At 44.7% G+C, this 21768-nt stretch overlaps 2 protein-coding genes across 2 annotated transcripts in view; both read left to right on the forward strand.

The window, feature by feature from the left end:
* LOC147724242 (lectin-like) overlaps positions 1-21768 on the forward strand; it is a 1164867-nt gene that overhangs the window by 613745 nt on the left and 529354 nt on the right. The window lies entirely within an intron of this gene.
* The window catches only part of LOC147724243 (lectin-like), a 91590-nt gene that overhangs the window by 48080 nt on the left and 21742 nt on the right, over positions 1-21768 (forward strand). The window contains exon 5 of the mRNA XM_086966980.1: positions 7230-7341. Coding sequence (XP_086823106.1) covers positions 7230-7341 — 112 coding nt within the window. The remainder of the gene's footprint in view (positions 1-7229; positions 7342-21768) is intronic.

The following is a 21768-nucleotide window of genomic DNA, read 5'->3' on the forward strand; positions in this document are numbered from 1 at the left end:
AGACTGTGACTTGTGACAGATGACTAGAGTTTTTTTCATTAGTTGTTCTTTATTATTTTTGTTGACTTTTTGTGTCGTGTGTTTATCTAGATTATTGACATATCAACACAATAAAGAGGGTTTGATTCCCTGAAGACTTAAGGTAGGCAGTCTGGTACCAGTGGGTGCTGATCAGATGTGGCAATTTGGCAGATAAGTCAGTCTAAATTTGTATATTTCATTTTTTTGTAGAGTCTTGTGGTCCTGAGGAGAAGCCTAAAATCGATTGGATTCAAAACGTGTCGACCTTGTTTTGATCCCATGTCAGATATAACATAATATGCCCTAATTTGTGATTGGTTTATAACTATTGAGATTGTGATGATGATGTAAATCAAGGGAATTTATTATATTTAGGATTTTTTTGTTGACATTGGGATTGTTATGGCCCAGGTTAAGGGGTAGGCAACAATGAATCTGTCCCTGACTGGGTGTTTTGGTTGAATGGTGTGCGAGTGTGTGTGATGATTTTTGTCATGGCCACATTTATGAATGTGATGTCAGTATGTACATAGTGGAAAGGTTTGAATGAATTGTACTTATTGTATATAGTCTGTTTGCAGTGTTTTGATGAATGTATATTTACAAAATCTACTCTTTGTAAAAATTACCTTCTTTACTTTTAGAAAGTGGGCATTTTCTTGCTTTGCCATTCTTTGTTTCTCTGACTCTTTGTGCATTCAGAGTCTGGTTTTGGAGTGACAGAGCTGGGGATGTGCATTCACTCTAGTAAGTCATAAGGGCGATGAGATGTGTCCTGCTTTGCCTGGGTGACTCATCGCTGGGTGGAATACTCCTGGTCTTCATTTAGAGTGACGGGAGGGGTTTCACTTGCACCTGAATAGGCGGTGTCTCCTTTGCACAATTTGCACAAATAGAAAAATGACAAAATTTGTTATAAGTATGAACACCTTAAACCCCAGGACTTTATATTACTTCTAGAAACAAAAGGATGCTGTCTAAAAGAAGAGCAGAAGAACTGTGCGAGGAGTGCTGCCTTTTCTCTGTGAGGAGTGTGTTGGCCTGCGGTTGATGCTTCTCTATGTGGTGGCAGAAAAGGACAGACTCTTTTACCCTGCTGTGGTATCCTACTTGTGAAGAAATCTCCAAGTGCTGTGTGTGCTTGCCTCCTGTTGGAAGTCTCAGGGAAATGAAAGACTTCACGAGAAGATTCTGGCTGGATCTCAAGGGAAACTTGCCTGAAAGGAAAACTGCAGGACTGCATGAGGAGCACCACCCCTAATATTTTTGGGGTGGGAAGGCCTGCAGTTGCTACTCCTGTCTGGAGCAGGAGGAGGACTGGATTGTTCGTCCCCCCTGTTTATTTAAAAAAGAGCGTGTGGAGCGCTTTAGGGTGCGTCTCTGGATTTTTAGTGCTTAAAAGTGAAAATGCTTCTTATGCAGACTTAGCGTGTAGGGAGTGTGTTATGCCTTTTTCTGCTAGTGCATTGTAAGTGATATATGTCCCTAAGGGATCAGTGTGTGGCTGATCCCCTTTGTGTACATGTGGAAATACTGGCTGGGCCCCATGTCGGGAGTGCGTAGTGAGTGCTGACGTCTAGCCCAGGACCATGACTAGATCCTCCAGGGAGTCCCTGCTCCCTCACGCCACCTCCGCCAGCTGGAGAGGAACTGTGGTGGGAAAAGGCAGTGTGGCCCAGCCACAGGGCACTATCTGAGCGGAGAAGGCGGGCGTGTTTTATCCGGCCATCAAGAAGAGCAGCAGGCCTGTTGCTGAGACCCGTGTTCCCCACCCAAGTGTGATGCACCCGAGAGCCGACTGCCCTGCTGGAGCATTGTTGGGCAACTGAGGACAGAGCCCATCTATCCGGAGGAGTCCAGGGTCATGTCACGTGGTCGGGGGTCAGGAGTGGACATTGTGTGTCATCCTCAGCCTGCTGTGCTCCATTCCCAGTGCCTAGACCACAGATTTGCACTGGGCGCACACCTCCCCAAGGCCATTGGATGCCGATGGCAGCCAGCAGTACTGTCAACTTGAAGCGGGATTGAAGTTATGCATGCCACCCGGCAGTTGGTGCCCTGAGAAGCAGGTACTGTGCCTATGGGGTCCATGTGGCCTTGGCTGCCAACTCCAGCTACATCAAGGGCAGGTGGGGAAAGTGTAACATAGGAATGTACCGGACCCCTAACGCTAAGAGCAACGTAATAGGATCACCAAGTTACTTCGTGCGTAAGCTAGGAACCACTGTAAGGCATGCAGGAGTGCTGGTGCCTGTGTGGCCTACATTAATGTACCCTAAGAAGGGTAGTAGAAGGGCAGAGAAGCTGCTTCCTCTGGGTTCACAGTGCTAGTAAGTCATTCCTGGGCCTTATTATGTATTGCAGCATTACCACCCCCAGTATGGGAATGTGGGAGTACCTCACTGGGTTTTAATCAGATCTACTTCATTTTTGTTTGATGCCCTAAATGTAATGCCACTTAAAAATGTGTTCTTACTTCAGGAGCTGAATACATTTGCACAGTGATGGTGTAAGGTGATGCTAGGTATCAATGATTTTTACTATGACAGGGGAAACATTACAGGTTTTTAGCTTTTGCACAAACTGTGATATAAGACATAATGTTTTCGTGATGGTGTTCATGACAAGTGCAACTTATAATTAATCACCAAGTGAACTGCCTGTTATGACAATTGCTTTATTGCAAAGAGATTTATGATCTATGAGTTATTATGACAAATGCCTAGCGGCAAAGTGATTCATGTGATTGTGGTCTGATATGTTTCATATACAATATACGTGATATTTTTATATAACCTTGGGTGGAGTCTCTTTTTGTGGTGTGCCTAGTGTGTCACTGATGTGTGCGCATGTGTGTGTGTGGCGCAAACGCTTTACACATTGCCTCTGGGATAATCCTGACTGCTCTGCCATGCTACCAATGGGATGAGCAGGGGTTATATTGGGTGTGCAACTCCTTTTCCCAACGAGAGTTCTGGATTTTGCCTGGCTTAGGTGCATACCTTTGTAGTGGGCTTGTCCCACAGGTCCAGGTGTAAGTAGATAGACACAGCAGACCAGAACAGGTGCATATTGATGGTAGTTTATTGGTAGATAAGATGGTACAAGATAACAGGTTAACAGCCCCACCAGAAGCAGACCTAATCGCCGCTCAGCCCATCCTCAACTGTGTCTCTCATGCATCCAACATTCCAGATACCAAGATTCCAGAGGGAACTCTCACACAGGGCTGATCAGCTAAATGCAGGTACATAGAAATAACATAAGGATACTACATTATCCTCTCCCTATTATAACGGAAAACAAAAAGAGCAAATAACTGAGAAGAAAACTATGCACATAAAAATATACAAACTTTAGAGAAAACTGTAACCTAGAGAAGAGCAATAAAATGCACCACATGAGGGAAAACAGAGAAGCAAATTATCAAAGAAGAAAGAAGGCAAAAAGATAAACCCTTACACATCCTCCTCCTTTAATAACGAACAATTTTGTTTAAAAAAAACAAGGCGTAAGTTATTTTGAGCTCACATATCATCAATCAAAAACAAAGCCAAAAATTTTCAAAAGGGTGAGCCAGCACCCAAGAAAATGCTTCTCACATGAGAAGACTGTGACATAACCAAGAACGCCAACCCTCTTTTAAGAGACACTATGGGACTCAAACCCTAGTATAACACTGTTCAGGTGGGACTGACACCCCCTAAACACCAAGGTGGGACTAAAACCCCCTAAAAACCAAGGTGGGACTAAAACCCCCTCAACAACTAAGGTGGGACTAAAACCCCCTCAACAAAATGATCATTTTATATTTTTTTTTAAGAAAAACAAAAGTAAGTCAAGGGTAAATTGGGCTAATTACCCTAGAGGGACTAGGAACCCACAACACAGGGTGATGGGACTAATGACCCACTCCAAAGGTCATGGGACTGAAAAACCCACTCCTAAAATAGCAATAACCTATAGAGGTAAACATAATGCCAACTGGCACACAGAGATGACGGGACTAAAACCCTCTCCCAACACTAGGAAAAATACATGATGTTCACTCATAGGAAATAGGACTAATATACCTATTCCCAAAGCCCAGAAAAACAACTAGTGAACCATTGATTAAATAGGCATGTAGACAAACCAGATAAAAACAGAAGAGGAATCTTTTACATAAGGAAGCATTTCATGAATAACTGTAACATGAAGCGTAAATACCATTTAAAGACAAATGATGGCAGTGTAACATAGGTCTTAACATTAGTGCAGAAAAAAAAAGCGTGTAGATGAGAGCACACTAAAACGAACATTTGCAGAGCCTCGATGTTTTTCTGCTATAAAATGTCACTGAAGTGCCCTCCACAAAAATAAAAAAAATATGCGTGAGCCATATGTGTGAGCAAACACATGAAACATCTGTTAGACCTGAAATAAAAACAGGGTAACTAAAAGTGCTTTAAATTAGATCCCAGAAAGATGCTCAAAAATGTAAGAACATGCCGATGATTACATGTCCCCCGACGATAGAGAATGTAATGAACACACAGGAGACACCCCCAAGCTTTACTAGAGATGTCATTGACTTAGTGAATATTTGCACAGAAGAACAACATGGTGCTCTTAATAGTTACTACACAGCATATCAAGTAAAAAAAAAAAAAAAAAAACGGTGCCGCTTTCACTGGAAACATGCTGCCAAGGACTTAGTAAAAAAAAAATGAACTGTCATACCGGTGCCGCTTGTCAGCTATTGAAACACACAAAGTTAAGGAGGAAAATACCGGTACAGCTTAACAGTTTGTGTCCGGTGCCGCTCATCAGCTTGTCTACAGTGCCTCCTCATAGTGCGTCTTCAGAACCTGCCACTACACAGCACGTTTTTGCCAGCTTGTCTCCTCACAGCACATCGCACTAACCTGCTGCGAAATAAAGCGTGAATCTGCACAAGAGGTAAATTCCAAACGCCGCTTCAAATTTAAACTTTGGCTCAACTGTCATTTTCTTTTAATGTGTGCTGAACGATGACGCTCCATAAATTAACCATTAATCGATTAAATCATTAGTTGCAAAAATCGTTCTTGACACACATTGCCCAGCTGCTCGACATTGCTTAGCTGCTCGATCGCTACAGTTGAAAACTAACCACCAGTCTATTCAACAGTTGCTGCCACACAAGTCTGTAAAAATTCAGTTACTTTTAAGTAAAGTCTAGTTATCTTTCACACGCTTCCAGTTGTATATCGATGCGAGGTTGACAGACTAAAAGAAAAAAATAAACCCTTAACTTAAAAACAGGATACCTTCGAATGACAGTTTCTTTTCCATTCAGTTCACATACCAAAGCTGCTCGAGCGCTACTGTTGAAATTGACTAAAATGAATTTTACTAGTTTCAGCTAAGTAAATCACACGTCTTTAGATAAATTCACTTTAAGTTTCTTTTTTTTTTAATACGCTTCCAACTGTTCCTTGATGAAGTTATTAAGTGTGCAGTCTCAAAATCGAAAACTGGATGCCTTCTTGCGCCAAAATTACACACACAGCCACTATTACCTTGTCTTCTTGTGGGCTGGAGACGCTTCTTTTCTTTTTTTTGTTGGCATTGGCATATCTTTCAAGGCTTCCTTTAGATGACAGTAGACAGCACGCCTGTTGATGAGCTGTCCGTTGTGCTGGACACTGGTGGGGCAAGAGAAAATAGGCGTGACCTCACTTAAACTTCTTAAGTACGCTTTTTTTTCCTTTTGCTTGATTCTTGAACTTCTTAAGTACGCTTTTTCTTCCTTTTGCTTGACTCTTGAGTGTAGATTTTCATCATAGGTAGGTTCTTTAAGTCCGACGTCGCCAAAATGTGGTGGGCTTGTCCCACAGGTCCAGGTGTAAGTAGATAGACACAGCAGACCAGAACAGGTGCATATTGATGGTAGTTTATTGGTAGATAAGATGGTACAAGATAACAGGTTAACAGCCCCACCAGGAGCAGACCTAATCGCCGCTCAGCCCATCCTCAACTGTGTCTCTCATGCATCCAACATTCCAGATACCAAGATTCCAGAGGGAACTCTCACACAGGGCTGATCAGCTAAATGCAGGTACATAGAAATAACATAAGGATACTACAACCTTAGCCAACCAGAAACCCAATTTCTAACACACAGAAAGATTAAAAATGAGTTACGGAGAGGCACACTACATCCGTCTTTAATTTGTGATGCCCACACTCATGATTAAAAAACATACCATGTTAAGACCATTTTAAGCTGAACGTCTGACATTTTTTATTGCCACTTCACTTTTTTGCAAATTTATGGCAAGGGGACATCATTCCACCCTTGAACTGCACTGGACTAAGTGGTTGCCAGGTGGCAGCCTACTAGCAGACTGCAAACAGTAGACATGAAGTAGATTTAGGGACCAAACCTCAGTTGCTTCCGGGCTCGGCGTTTACACGTCTGAGCAAACTGACCATTGCGTTACTCCAGATTATCAAGCCACTCATGGCCAAGCAAGGTGGCCTTGTCTGACTGGATAAATCTAACTTAGAGTTGTATCGCTCTTGCACCCCATTGCGTGGCGCAAGGGCAATGCAACTGGTTGAGGAAAATTCCCCGAAGTGGTCACCATTATATTCAGGTGATTCTCAGAAACATATTGCTGCAAGTCTTGCAGACTGTCATGTATTGACCTTCCTTCTTTCATTTATTTTTGCTCGGGATTTATTCCAGTTATTTGCACTTAGCGTAGAAAATCCTACCTTTTGTCCTTCCAGCCCTTGTCTCTATTTTATTTCTAGTGCTTCTCTCCAAATCCCATCCCCATCTTCTAATTCACTCCAACATACTCACTTATGAAGAGACATTGGCAGAGGTGCTCTGTGTGCAAGCCCTTTATATGTAACAGATAAATATTCACCGCTCGCTCTGAGCGCAGCATGGGGTTTGCTAAAATAGAATGCAGGTTCTGAATTGACTGCTAAATAGAACCATATTCCTTTAATTTGGTGCAATAATTGAGCCTCGAACAGGGAACTTTGGGGCCACATTAATATTAGCTAAACTTTTATAAACAGCCAATAGGCTCATGTTGCTTCATTCTATTTTGATATTGTAACTGCAAACATGTCTGCTCTAAGGAGATTTCAAAGAAGGACAACCTAAATAAGTAGAAATACATATCTGATTCCAGTAAATGTGTGTTTTCAATCTACTTTGTCTGCAGGATAGGACCTTCATGTGGACGGATGGCTCTCAGTTTAACTTCAAGGCATGGTATACCAATGAACCCAACAACTTCGGTGGGCGGGAGCCCTGCGTGCATTTCAACTTTGCCAGTAAGTGAGAACTCCCATAGATTAGCACTCAGTATTTGCCCAGATTATAGTTCTATATACTGTTTATCTACTATTTAGTGCCTCATTCCGCTTGACTGGTAGTGTACGTTCTGTCAAGCCTCTCAAGCTGTTTGTTTGCGCTTTAGTTCTTGCTGCATGTGTTATTTCCAAAAGTCCTAACTAAGGCCTCCCTTGCCTGGCCAGGTTTCCTTCCTTCTGGATTTTGCAACACACTGTGGGGCATATTACCAACAAGTAGCGAAAAATATCGCTAAATGGGCTTAGCGAGTATTTTTTCATCGCCAAGCATCGCAGGATATTATCGCAGAGATAACGTGCTATTAGCAACGTTTATCTCTAAAGCGATAAAATATCCGGCATTAGCGGCGAAATGCTTGAATATCACTGAAAATACAGCAATATTCAAGCATTATCGCTAATAGGGTCTTAGCCATTATATCCTCCTCCCATTGGATATAATGGCTAAGAACTGGTCTGAGCAGGCTTTAGTTTTTGGAGATATTCCCGCTTAGCGCAAATATTTCCATTGCTTCGCCTGCCTTGCTAATAGGCGATAGCTGTGTTAGCGACTGTTTTCAGTCGCTAAGAGCTAGGGTATGCCCACTTTGCATGTCATTAGTGATAAATATCGCTGACAAGCAAAGCGGTTCCCAAACCTTTCGCTATCGCTTACAAGCTGTCACTAACTGCTGTTAGCGACAGCTTGCTAAAAGGGCAATAATCTTCTATTGCCCTCCTTGGTAATATACCCCTGTGACTGATGTCTCAATGAATATCTCAATGATTTTCAAAAGTAAATGGTTTAATTTGAACCAGTCTTCAGAAGCTTTAAAAGCTTAAATAAACGCTGAATACATTCAAAACAAAGTCACTGCATTGTTGCAATTTCTCAAACAGTTCAATATGTACACGTCATTCAAAAACGCATCCCCTATGCATTTCGTGCGATGCTCTTCGTCAGGGGAGTATCTATGAAAGAATAAGAAAAATACAGAGTAAATAGCGCTGGGTAGGGACTAGCAAGATTATAAAAATGCGTACTGTCCTAATTGGAGGAGAAATAGTGCCATGTTAATGAAAGCGTGCTACTACCTAAGTAAAATAATAACGTGAATGCAATGGTGCGATAAGCATGCTGATTAGTTGTCATACGCACCGGAAAAATGACACGTGCTCGCAAAGTGGCGAGAGTGAATTAAAAATATGCTAACATTCGTGCCAAGAATTTTAAATTCTATTAAGGACAGGAGGCGAGGATTATGCTTTTTCTATTTGTTTACTAAAAATACAGCAGCCAATCAGTACACAGTAAAGAAGAAAACTACTACCCATGAATACACATTCAGTATAAATAGGGTCACAGAGGTCATAACTTCCTCTTTCTTTGTAAATAACAGGTAAGTCATAATGAAAGTCAGAAACGTAGGAGAAAAAAACAAGGATCCATAAAGAACATCTGGCCGCAGGACATCCACAGGTCAAGGACCAGAGGGACGAACCAAAGCAGCAATCGAAGACGCTGGATCCAAAGCTTGAGGTCAGAACCTGAAATAACAAAACATAGTCCTAATATCTACGCCCACAACTTAATGAAGGAAAAAACAAACATGAAAGGGCGGGATACATTGCATAAAACAGAACATCATAAATACATAAACAAGTTATATGATAACTGTATAGAACAATGCAAGTATCAATCAGAATAACCAGGGTGGGATAATCCTCGCCTCCTGTCCTTAATAGAATTGAAAATTCTTGGCACGAATGTTAGCAAATTTTTAATTCTATGGCAGGACGGAGGCTCTGATTATGCTTGTTTAAAGCTTATCCACCACGACAGATGCAACATCGACAATTGGTTTGAAGTAAAAAGTCTTGAACATAGATTCAGATGACCAATCCGCAGCTTTCATGATGTCATGAAGACTGGCACCCATAGAAAAAGCTTTTGAAGCCATAGCAACCCTTGCGGAATGAGCACCAAACAGGGAAATATCAATGCCCGCTTCCTGCATGAGCCAACGCAACCAACGTGCTAGCGTATCAGGAGTAACAGGATTGAAAGGCTTTTGCAAAGCAATAAGAAGCTGACCCTGCAAATCATGTCAAAAAGATGCAGTGCTTACCTCGTAATCCTTGATACACTGGACCATACACAATTGAGGATTGTGAGGAAAAGAAGGATAGGAAACGGAGGAGGTATTAAATTTTGTCCGCTTAGAAATAACAAAAGTGACGCCCTCAGGAGAGAACGAGCGGCCAGCGAGGTCCAAAGCCTGCACACCAGAAACCCGTTTGCAGGATATTAAACACAAAAGCATAGTCAGCTTGGCTGAAAGTTGTTTACGGGTCAAGAAAGAATTGGAAGGCCAAGAAGAAAGAAAACGCAGTACAACAGACACATCCCACAAAGCAATGTACTTGGGACAAGGAGGTTTAACCATCCTAATGCCTTTTAGTAGTTTAGAAATCAAGGGATGCGCTCCCGCTGGTTTGCCATCAATAGGAAGATGACCTGCCGAAATGGCAGAACGAAAGTTATTCACGGTCCGGTAAGCCAGACCAGAAGATGCCATAGAAGCCAAGAAGTTGCTAATCAAAGCGAGATCTGCTGATACGGGATCCACCGACCGTTGTGAGCACCAAGCACACCAGCGCTTCCAAGTGGACGCATAACGCTTGCGTGTGTGGGGGCCCAAGCCTCATTGATAAATCGGGTGGCGTCTCCCGATAAGCCAGGGACTTGCCAGCATCCCCCGAAATCCTACAAGCCACCAACAGGAGCTGACCCGACAATACCAGAGGATGAGGATTGCGAAGAGGATCCAAAAGCAGGTTCAACCGGTGCGGAAGAAGGATCGGCGTCGAGCAGCTCATCTCCAGAAGAACTGGAAACCACGGCTGGGCCCTCCAGAGAGGGGCGATTAGAACAAGTTCCGAAGAGAACTGACGCACCCGGGCCAGAACTCGGAGAATCATAATGAACGGTGGAAACGCGTAGCATAGGAGAAGAGGCCAAGGCTGGAGAAACGCATCCGTCGTCAGGGCCTCCGGGTCCGGATGCCAGCTGAAGAATTGGGGAAGCTGGGCGTTGAGATGGGAGGCAAACAGGTCCAACTGACAGGACCCCCAAATGTGAGTCAACCTCCGAAAGACCCGAGGATGAAGCCTCTAATCGCTGAAGTCGCGAAGATGGCAAGAGTTCCAATCCGCAATCTGATTGCAAGAACCCTGCAGATATTCTGCAATGACTGTGATCCTGCGTTGCAGACACAGGTGCCAAAAGTCCTTTGCAATCTCTGACAAGAGGTGGGATTTGGTACCCCCCAGTTTGTTCACATAACGGACTGCCGAAAAATTGTCCATTCTGAGAAGAATGCAGCAATTCGCCTGTTGAGGGGATAGACACCGAATTGCAAAAGAACCCGCCAGAAGTTCCAGGCACATGATGTGCAAGGAGAGTTCCTCTGGAGACCAGCAACCCCCCGTCGTCATTGAACCGCACCGGGCCCCCAACCCCAGAGGCTGGCATCAGACTCGGTCACAACATCGGGAGTCTTCCCGAACAGCGCCCGGCTGTTCCATGCCTCCATGTGCTCCAGCCACCACAACATCTCCGCTCGTGCATCCTCCAAAAGGGGAACATGATCGGAATAACTCAGACCCTTCTGAAGATGTCTGATCTTGAGACGCTGAAGCGCACGATAATGCAGTGGCCCCGGGAAGATCGCTTGGATCGAAGAGGACAGGAGACCCACAATGTGAGCCACGGACCGCAAGGAAACAGTCTACTTGGCCAGAAGCAAGCGCAAGTCCCTCTTGATGAACCTGATCTTCTGCCCGGGCAGAATAAGTTGGCAGGAGACTGAGTCTATCCGAAAACCCAGGAAATCCATCTAGTGAGACGGAGAAATGTAGGATTTCAGAGGGTTCACCAGGAAACCCAAAGACTGTAAAAGATCTATGGACCATTGTAAATGAGTACGAAGAAGGAGCGGACATTGCGCCAAAAGAAGGACATCGTCCAGGTAAACAATGAGACAAACTCCGCGAGATCTCAGAGATTCCATCACAGGGCGAAGAAGCTTCGTGAAACACCATGGAGCTGAAGAAAGGCCGAAAGGAAGGACCTTGTACTCGTACCAATTTCCGAGCCATTGAAATTGAAGACAACGGCGATGAGGGGCATAAATTGGCACCGAGAGATAGGCATCTTTGAGATCTAGATAAACCATCCAGTCCCCTTCCTGAAGCAGGTCCCGTAGAAGATGGATGCCCTCCATCTTGAAATGGCGGTATACCACTCTGCCGTTGAAATCCTTTAAGTTGAGAACCAGGCGAGACCCCCCCCCTTTTTCTCGACGAGAAAAACATTGCTGACGAAGCCTCGGGGGTGAGGAGTCGTGGACACGATGGCCCCTTTGGTCAGAAGGGAGGCAATCTCTGCGGAGATAAACCTCTGATCTTGTTGGGAAAAAACAAGAGGTGGAGGCCAAAGATGCTGGCGAGAGCGAGTGTAAAACTCTATATTGTACCCTTTAACCGTCTCCAGCACCCAGGCATCGTTCGAGAGCAATTGCCAATTGTGAAGAAAAGATTGCACTCTGCCCCCCAAAACCACATTGGAAGCGAGAATCAAGCTCACCTGAGGCGGAATCTTGACGTCCTCCTTGGGCACCGTTGTATCCACCTTTGCCGTAGTTACCTCTGCCCTTCTTGGAGGGGTAGAAACTGGACTTGGAGTTGGAGTACGATTGAGTACCTCTCTGGGACTTATTGCCTCGCTGAGAGGCCTGATCTGCGCCACGGCTGGACGAATGTCCCCTTTGTCCGGCCCTTTTAAAAAGTGGACGAAAGGCTCTACGAAGATTGGCTTGGGCCTTATTCAAACCACTGAAGGTAGAAACAAATTTAGTCAATTCCTTAAGGAAAGGAGCTCCGAAAAGTAAGCCCTGTGCCTGGGAACCTGATTCCGAAGACGCCAAATCAGTCAGCCGGGGGTCCAGCTTCATGAGAATAGAGCGACGGCGTTCTGAAGACAAGGCGCAATTCGCATTACCTAAAATGCAAACTGCGCGTTGGGACCACCCCACAAGTTTGTCGGGGTCAATCATAGCTCCAGACTCCTTAGCTCGGTAGGCCAGATCAAGAATCTTAGTGAGAGACCCCAATAGATCCAAAAGTTTATCTTGACAGGAGCGCCAAGAGCGATCCAAACCTTTAGTGGGATCCTTCGAGTACCTTTTCATGTAGGTGATCATGGTAGGATCCACCTCAGGAGTGATAGCCAGTTTATTGGGGAGATCTGGTCGTGGATACTCAGAGCCCAAACGCGCCCGCACATCCTTCTCAAAAGGGGTGCGAATGTGGTCCTGGACATAAACCGCCACCTCTGGAGAGGGCAGCCAAGAGGAGTTTGGATGAACAATATCCGAGGGTTCAAAAGTCAATACTTGTGGTGTGGAAGGGGCGTCCACAAAATTTTCTTTTCTAGCCTTCTTGGAAGGAGGCGGCCTTGCAGGCTCTGAGGACAAAGTTGAAGAAGAAGATCCATTAACTGAGTCAGAAGTAGGAGAATCATGAACCTGAGCAGGACGTTTTTTAGCCGCAGGCGCAGTAGACAAATTCTTAGCCAACTTCACAAAGTCGGCACGATGAGGGTTTTTGGGGGACTTTTTTGTGCGGCCCGAGGAAGGAGGTAGCCAACCCTGTTGCGCAGCATACTCCGATAAATGGGGCTTCAAAGGCGCAATCGCCTGGAATAAGGCTTGACCCATGAAGTCGTTCATGGAAGCTGAGGGTTCCTCCTCATTATATTATTCATAGTCCTCATCATTATAATATTCAGCCATGACGAAAAATTCCTCTAACAGTGCCCACTGAAAGAAGTTTGAAAGAAAATCCAAAGATTTCAACATTTTCCAAATGGCCAAAGCCAAATTTGGGGGAGTGGTACCCCTAAAGCAAGCCAAAGGTACAGGAACAACCTGACAGACCAGAAAAAATAATGTGGAGGGAGGGCTTGCAGAAAAAACAAAGTTTTTGCCACTCTAGGCAGTGCCTATGCAACCATTTATACAACCCTTTAAATATTTGGAAAAAGGGCGTTAACGGGGCTCAAATGGCAAGGTACGGCAGGGCACAGCAATGGAAATTCTTAAAATACCTCCGTGAGGGACAAGCGCTTTCGGAATGCGCGTCGTCACCAAAGTTAAACAAACGCCGTCGCGCATGTGCGAACGGCGACTTGCCGATAGGAAGGGACGCGCGAGACAAGCGCGTCTCTCCAGCCACTGAATCTCCCGCTCCACAGACAAAATGAGACGTCTACAATGAGAGGTGACACACACTCTCCAAACACCGCGGCTGGAAGCCGACCGAAAGTATGAATATAAACCGCGAAGCGGAGCACAGCCGAAAAAAGGAAAGAGCCTCCGTCCTGCCATAGAATTACTAGCTCAGTAAATTAAGAAACGAACATGACTACAATCCCAAAACTAAAAAGTGAAATAAGACAAAAACGAGTGTGACCGTGGAATAAGTTGTAGAGTAAGTGAAAAGTATGTGTTGATTCAGGAAAGAGAGAAACACACTTGCGTGCAACTGGACGGATACGAGACCCATGAGACTGTGAAAACTTTAAAAAACGTAACGCCGAGCTAATCTGTCGTGGTGCCGAAAGCTTACCGCAGAAATAAACATGACGTGCTCTCTATCAGATCACAAGCGCGGGTGAATCGTGGGTGTGTGCCGAACACAGAAACAGCGTTTTAAGAAGTCACGAACATGGAAGAAGGATCAAAGCGTGCCGTTAACATAGAAGAGGACAAAGTGGTGAGCTCAGTAAACATCAAGGTCGGAACTTTACAATGGTGAATAAAGCTGGTTGAAAGATGTGTGAAAGAAAAAAATATATATATAAGGATTGTTGATTCAATGTCTATCTCCTCACAACTCCCTCACATCCCCCAGAAAGTGTTGGTCTAGATTTCTTTACAGAAGTCGAAAAGGCGAACAAATGCAAAAGAATGGGTGTGTGATGATTATCACCTAACCATTTGGTGTCTGTCAGCTGTGCACCTAACTGGAGCTCCAGATATGGATTGAAACAATGCTGGATGTCAGTAATAATACTAGCAAAAATAGCCCTCTACAGATAGTATTGTCAACGCCACCTTGGTTCCCTTATCACTATTCAGCGAGGCCTCCACTACACAGCTCCTACTCGCCTGGTGTATTTAATGCTCACAAGAATCCATATGTACACCTTCATTTATTGGCTGCAATAGTTAATGCATTATCTCTGTTTTCGGAGAGTAACATGCAACTAATTGTGCCCACTGCATGTCCCTGTACATATTTGACCTTTGCCCATTGTCATATTCATAGGTTTGAGCTGCTGCAGTTTAACAAAGGGTGCAATCTTTTTTTGCATCCGGTGATAAGCATCGTAATTGATATCCGTGTACAAACAGGTGTTTGTGCAAGGGTTGCAATTCAATGGGCTATTTATAATCAGGGTCAACATGTTACAAATGATCATGTTTAATTCACATTGAAAACAGCTCATTTTGTCCAATTTTGTCCAATTAAGATTGTTATATAGCCATATACCTGCGATTCGCTCATTATGTTTTTTACCAAATAGCAGCTCCTCTAATATGCAGCCACCTCCCACTTATAAATAGACGCTCCCCCACCCAGGCCCACAGGTGCCAATTTCAAGGACATTATTTCATTTAGGGCCTCATTTATGAAAAGTGTTGCATCACTGCATGAAAATAGCGATGCACCGTATATACAGTACTAACAACAAGGGGCTAGCTCTAATCAGTAAGGCTGAGCCTATCAAACAACATTACAAGGGAATATGCCAATACTGATATAATCATTTAATTCACCTAATGGCATCCAAAGAAGAAATCAAATTCAAAACTGGGTATTGCTATTTAGTAGCTGTTTATTTTAATCATATATATTTGAAAGTGCCGAAAATGATGCTTAGTCCATTATGATTTGAAGAGTTGCGAGCACAAGAATGGAAACAAGAACACAATAAGGTAAAATCACACTCACCACTTCAATAATCACGCATATCACAGTCATCCCACTCACATTCAAACATTCAAACAAAAAATATATACTTCCCATATACTTGATAGTTCAATATACCAGTGTGGGAAGTATGACCGGTCTGCTATAATTTCAAAAAAAGTCACAAAAATAATTTTGGTCTAGTAACCCACTCAACTCTATTCAAACTACAGGTTTTTTACAGATGCTATACAAAAATTCAAGTGCGATACAAATTGGCACAAGAAAAACAAAAGCAGACCAATGGGGAAAGGCCTACGCGTTTCGAATCCCTATTAGTCAAAGGGGATTCTCCTCAGGGGCCAGACAGTGTTCTGAAAGACAAACAAGAAACAAAGTCTAAGTGTCAGTTATTAAAAAGAGAACAAGAGTACTAGCGAGCACTACTACACCAGAGTTTCACACCGCTTACCCTCGTATGCATGACTATAGAAGTGGTGAGTGTGATTTACCTTATTGTGTCCTTTTCTCCATTCTTGTGCTCGCAACACTTCAATTCATAATGGACTAAGCATCATTTTTGGCACTTTCAAAGATATATGATTAAAATAAACAGCTATTAAATAGCAATACCCAGTTTTGAATATGATTTCTTCTTTGGATGCCATTAGGTGTATTAAATGATTATATCAGTACTGGCATATTCCCTTGTAATGTTGTTTGATAGGCTCAGCCATACTGATTAGAGCTAGCCCCTTGTTGTTATTACTAGTTTTAGCGTTATGTGTTATGTTATATGTTGTATTTACAGTACAGCGCTCCATGTTACAATGAGTTACAGATACGTCAGTATTCCTGACGTATCTGTAGGCGCAAAAGTGGCACATTGCTAGGGTGTGTCTGAAAACAGATGCAGCTCCAGCAATGTGTCCTAAAGGGCCTTTATCTTATGCCTGCTGTGAGGCAGGCACAAGGATTTGATGCACTAGTATCCTAGAAGCATCCGAGTGAAATCTTATAGTGTCGCAGGGATTCTGCTCCTACACAGAACTGTGCATAGAGATTTGGAACCTCAGTGAATTAGGGTGTGCCAAAACTCACCTTAGTAGCCAAAATCCCCTACCAGACTAGCAATCAGTGTCTCATTGGTTTTTCCATACCCCCAATGATTAGACAACCCAGAACATTGAACTAGAATACCTCAGGCAATGTGGAACACATGAACACTCTTTTGTTAAACTCTCGTAATAGTCCAAAACGGGGAGTAAATGAAGACAATATTTATATCTAGTGCCGTGTATTCAGGCGCAGTATTTTAGCTAATACAAGCAGACATATTATGAGCAACAAGGTTATCAGCATAGTTACTATTAATTAAAATACAAAGGGAGAAAGCATGTTAAAATACTAAATGAAAAAGGCTAGATTGCACCTAGAAATCACCCTCCCTTGCTAGTAGGTTATTATTATATCTACAGAAGGTCTCTTGTGTTCACAATGGCGACCACATACCTCTGGTCCTAGTGGAAATAGATCACATAATTTTCTACACCAGCTCTCTGCATGCAAATGTTCTCCAAGTGTGTGAGCATTCCTGCGCAGTGCATTATTAAACACGCCAAAATCAGAGGTGGCCACAGCTGCATATATGTCTAGAACGTGCGCTGATCAGACCGAACAACAACCACTGTGTTGAAATAACCTTGAAGGCCTCGGCACTCATTGTTTTGACAAAGCTTACCAAGCAAGGCTGCTAATATAGAAAAACATATTATTCTCGTGTGAAGCAAAACAGTCTTCTAGACTCTAAACATTTATTATAATGTGTACCGTGTGCAAAGGCAGCAGAAAGGTAAAATGGCGTATAAACTTCTAATAAGCTCATGCTAACTTAACACAGTGTAAATGCAAGGCGCATCCCCATGACAAAAGATTTCACTGCAACACTTCTACAAGCCTTTTTTGCGAGGGAATTCCCACCCTGCATACATTATACCTGATTAAGGTATAATATAGAGCAGGGGTTTACAACTTGACGCATCTGCTTAGAAGGATCGCTTTGTAAATATGTTGCAGTGTGACGTATATGTTATGCCACCGGTGCATCACAAAAAGTGCCGCACCTGCAGTGCAAGGGGCTCATTATTAAGCCCCTCAGTACCTAAAGCTGATGCTGGTATGTATCTCGGTTCAATGTTGGAATGGCCTATTGGGCACTCTGGCTCTTCCACATTTCTTCTCACCAACATAGCCTACTTTAATTATTTTCTTCTCACTTACACTAATTGTCTTCAGTTACTTGCATCTGCCCTTCAGTCACAGTCACCATTCCCTCCTGTGATTTCTCCTGCTTTTTATTTTGTTCTAACCCCTTGCTATTTGTCCCTCTTCAACATCCATTGATTTATGTTCCATTTCTATTATATCTAACTGAATCTAAGGGTTCTTTCAGGTTCTTTCTGTTTTGGAAAAACATTTCTTCTTTTTGATAATTCTAAATAAAGGAGAGTCCCCCTCTTTGACCAAAAGGGACAGGGGAGGTAAAACAATTAGGAAAAACAAATTCCCTTTTGTGCTAGCAACATGTAAATGTCCAATAGTAATCCTATAAGTATGCACTGAAAAGCTTATACTATTTTCCCACAATAGTCTATGTTACCAGTTAACACCTGTCTTCTATTCCTATTTAAAATGTTTTATTCAAATTGATATTGAATATGGTTTACAAAATATAAATACATGGACATACATTTGAACATTCATAAAAACCGACAGAAACAGTCAGGATATGCCTGGACTCTTACATATAGATTCATCAACCAAAATTGCGATCGCAATAGCAGTGAATTAGCTATTGCGATCGCAATTCCATTAATCGCAATCCATGAAACAAAACCAGACCAAATTGCGAATTCGCAAAACATATTTTGCGACTTCGCAAAGAAATTTGCAGAATCAAGGTCGAACCCCCTTTGCGAATCGGAAATTGCGTGTTCCCAACGAATCTGCGATTTTCTTTGCGAATTCGCAAAATATTTGCAAACCCAATGCATGAAAAATCGCAAATTGCGAAAAACCCAAAAATCGCTATTTGCGAGGCGCAAATTAAGGAGAAGCCAAACCAGGTGGTAACCATGAAGTTAAAAAAAAAACATTTCTAAAAAAATTCCTAACTAGCCGCAGGTGCGGGGCTGATCAAACACACTTAAGGAGACACAGTAGGAGCATGAGGACATTCACAATGCTAGGACTCTACATGGTGGTTAGGCGGCGAAGGCTCAAGGCTGCAGCAAGGAACAGACGCAGGATCCAGGAGCGAATTTTCCGCCAGCGGAACACACTACTGGGCCAAACTGAGGAAAAAATCTACTCAAAGTACCGGCTGAATAGGGCAATGGTTACAAAGCTCATCCGGGACCTTGACCCCCTGATGCAGCACCCAACGAGGAGGACCAATGCCGCGCCCACCCATGTCCAGTTCTTGTGCAGCCTGCACCTCCTGGCCTCAGGAAGCTTCCTGTGGATAGTTGCCGTTGCAGATGGGATCTCCCAGAGCACCATGTCCCGCTGCCTAAGGAGTTTCCTGGAGGCCATGCTGACCCGGCTACACCATTACATCAAATTTCCAAACACCCAACAGGACTTGAATCAAACCAAGCTACAATTTTACAACATAGCGCAATTCCCCCTGTAATTGGATGCATTGACTGTACCCACATCCACATCTGCCCACCCGCAGAGACTGAATACATGTACTGGAACCGCAAGTCCTACCACTCACTGAACATCCAGATGGTGTGCAACGCTAAGGCAATCATCACCGACATAGTGGCACAATACCCAGGGAGCACGCATGACTCCTTCATATTCCGGCACAGCGGCATGCACACACGACTGGACAGGGGAGACTATGGCGAAGGACACCTTCTAGGTAAGTACACATGCCAACAAACAGTACATCGATACCATGTAGCTGCGCATGACAGGCACTCACCCTCTGCTCCTTTCATTCAGGTGACAGCGCATACGGCCTCCGTGAGTACCTCCTCACCCTATACCTCAACCCTGCCACACCACAGCAACGGCGTTACAATGCTGCACACATTCGCACTAGAAATTGCATTGAGCAGACATTTGGGCTTTTAAAGAGCCATTTCCGCATTCTACACAAGACTGGTGGGGCCATCAAATACCAGCCTAAGGTCTGCTGTCGCATCGTGGCCGTGTGTGCAATACTCCACAACATTGCTACCAAGCGGAGAATACCTGTGGATATCTCTGGCAGTGAGTCGGAAGAGAACAACCGCCCACCTGCAAATGTGCATCATGCACGCGGGGAAAATCCTACTAAAGGAGACTGGCGCCGCAACCAAATCACAATGAACTGTTTCTAGAGCACACATTCCCCTCACACAACACTGTACTCATGCATGACAAATGTAATAATGACATGAGTCTGATTCACTTGTGACCATAAATTCTTATTGTTTTTTCACAATAATGGGTACTACAATTATTTTACATGTTACATGCAAACTGTATTCCCTCATACAGCTCCATGATGGGTTAGAGGGCGTACTTGTGTAATCAGCATGGCCCTGCTGGTAGAGTACAAAGTGACACTGGCGCCTCCAGCCGGACGCACCCAGTCACCTCTCAACGTCCTCCCCGACACTATTGGCCCGTGATGCAGCAGCGGGCCTGGTGCTGTAGCAACGTTCCGTTACCAGCGGCAAGGACAGGCTGCTGTGACTAAAAGTGCCCTCGCTGGCATCATCCCTCCCACCTGCTTGTCCATGGCCAGGCCCCTGCAGACTCTGCACAGCCGTTGTCACCTGTTCTAGGGCCCTGGCGACATCCTGGCAGTATTGGACCATCTGCACCTGCATTGCTAGGGAGCGGCACGAAAGTTGGGAGGTGGCATTTCCTATTATGTGGTTGGATCTGGTGTAGGATGACAGGCGGGCCAGCAGCTGGCGGTGGCGGCGGCAGGTGATATCCTGCTGGGACACCAGGATCTGGCTGTTCTCACAGACAGCTGTGGTCATGTCCTGCATGCTTTCTCTGAGCTGGCCCATATTTCTCGCGGGCTAATTCAGCTGCAGGTGGATGGCTGCCAAGTGCCATGCCTGCTTCTGGTGTACTGCAAGCATCCGGCGTTCGATGGCCAGCCCAGGATCCCGGACATGTCCCCCCCTGCCACTGTGTGTTGCGATGTTGCGCTGCTGCCTCAGTCTGCTGGACTGTGATCGCACATTGGCTGTGCACCGTGTCTGCTTCCAGGGTGCTGGTGGTGTGGCCTGTACCACTGCCATGGGTGTCACTTTGGGTGGTTGCTGGGCACCTGTGGCTGCAGGGGTGCCCTGTCCACATGGGGAGGTGGTGGTACTGCTGCTGCTGGCTGAGATGGTCTGGGTCGTAGGGCAGGATGGCCCTCACCCTCAGTGTCCTCTGGGTTCTCCTCTATGTGTAGGGCCTCACTGTCGGTGCTGGGTTGTTCAGACGCACCTGTGATGTAAATGGGTGTATGGTTATTGATATGTGTCTTGCACATGGGATGTTGCTACATGCATGCAGGCTTGCATTCCCTGACTGGCTTTAGGAATAACTTTCACTTGACAGGTCTGGCTGTGTGGGGGTATCCGGGAATTGTAGTCACACTACAGGTACCACAATACAATAGGGCATTTCAGGTGTGCATGGCCTGCATTACTGAGGTTATCAAATAGCTAGCTCTAGAGTCATGGGCATTGTTAAGGGACGGAGTCGCAGTCGCATGGCACTTACCTTGGGATTGTTGGGTGAGTCGGGAGGAGTCCAGCCGGGTGACCCCCACGCAGGCTGCAGGATTTAGGGTGTCCTCCACAAGGTCTTCCAGTGGAGTGTTGGGTGCAACAGTGGGGTCTTCTCCTCCGGTGGGAAGTCTCTCCCCCAGCCTCTCAGCGGTGTGTTCCTTGGCACGCCCTCTGAGGTCGTACCACCTCTTTTTTAGTTCATCGATAGAGCGCTGGGTCACTCCGACTGAGTTAACCTTTCCGCGGATGCGCAGCCAGATGCACCTCTTGTCCGCCTCAGGCACCCGCCGGGCCCCTTTCCAAAAAGGAGATCATGGTCCTTAGTGCCTCCCTCAATGAGGTACTCCAGTTCCTGCTCTGACAATTTAATGTTCCTTTTCCTTCCTGGTGCACTGCTCCCTGCTGCTTCCTGGGACATTTTAAGTAGGTCTTTGTGTCTTGGTGTAGTGCTGCAGGTGGTCTGTTGTGGAGCTTTGGCCAGTGCTGCTTCCACTTTCAGGCTCAGTGATCTGAATGAGGGAGGGAACTGCCTACTTCCTGGTTGTGATGTCATCAATGTGCTCGAAATGCGACTTCC

This window comes from Lissotriton vulgaris, chromosome 4_1, assembly GCF_964263255.1.
Source record: "Lissotriton vulgaris chromosome 4_1, aLisVul1.2, whole genome shotgun sequence".
Classification (NCBI taxonomy): Eukaryota; Metazoa; Chordata; class Amphibia; order Caudata; family Salamandridae; genus Lissotriton; species Lissotriton vulgaris.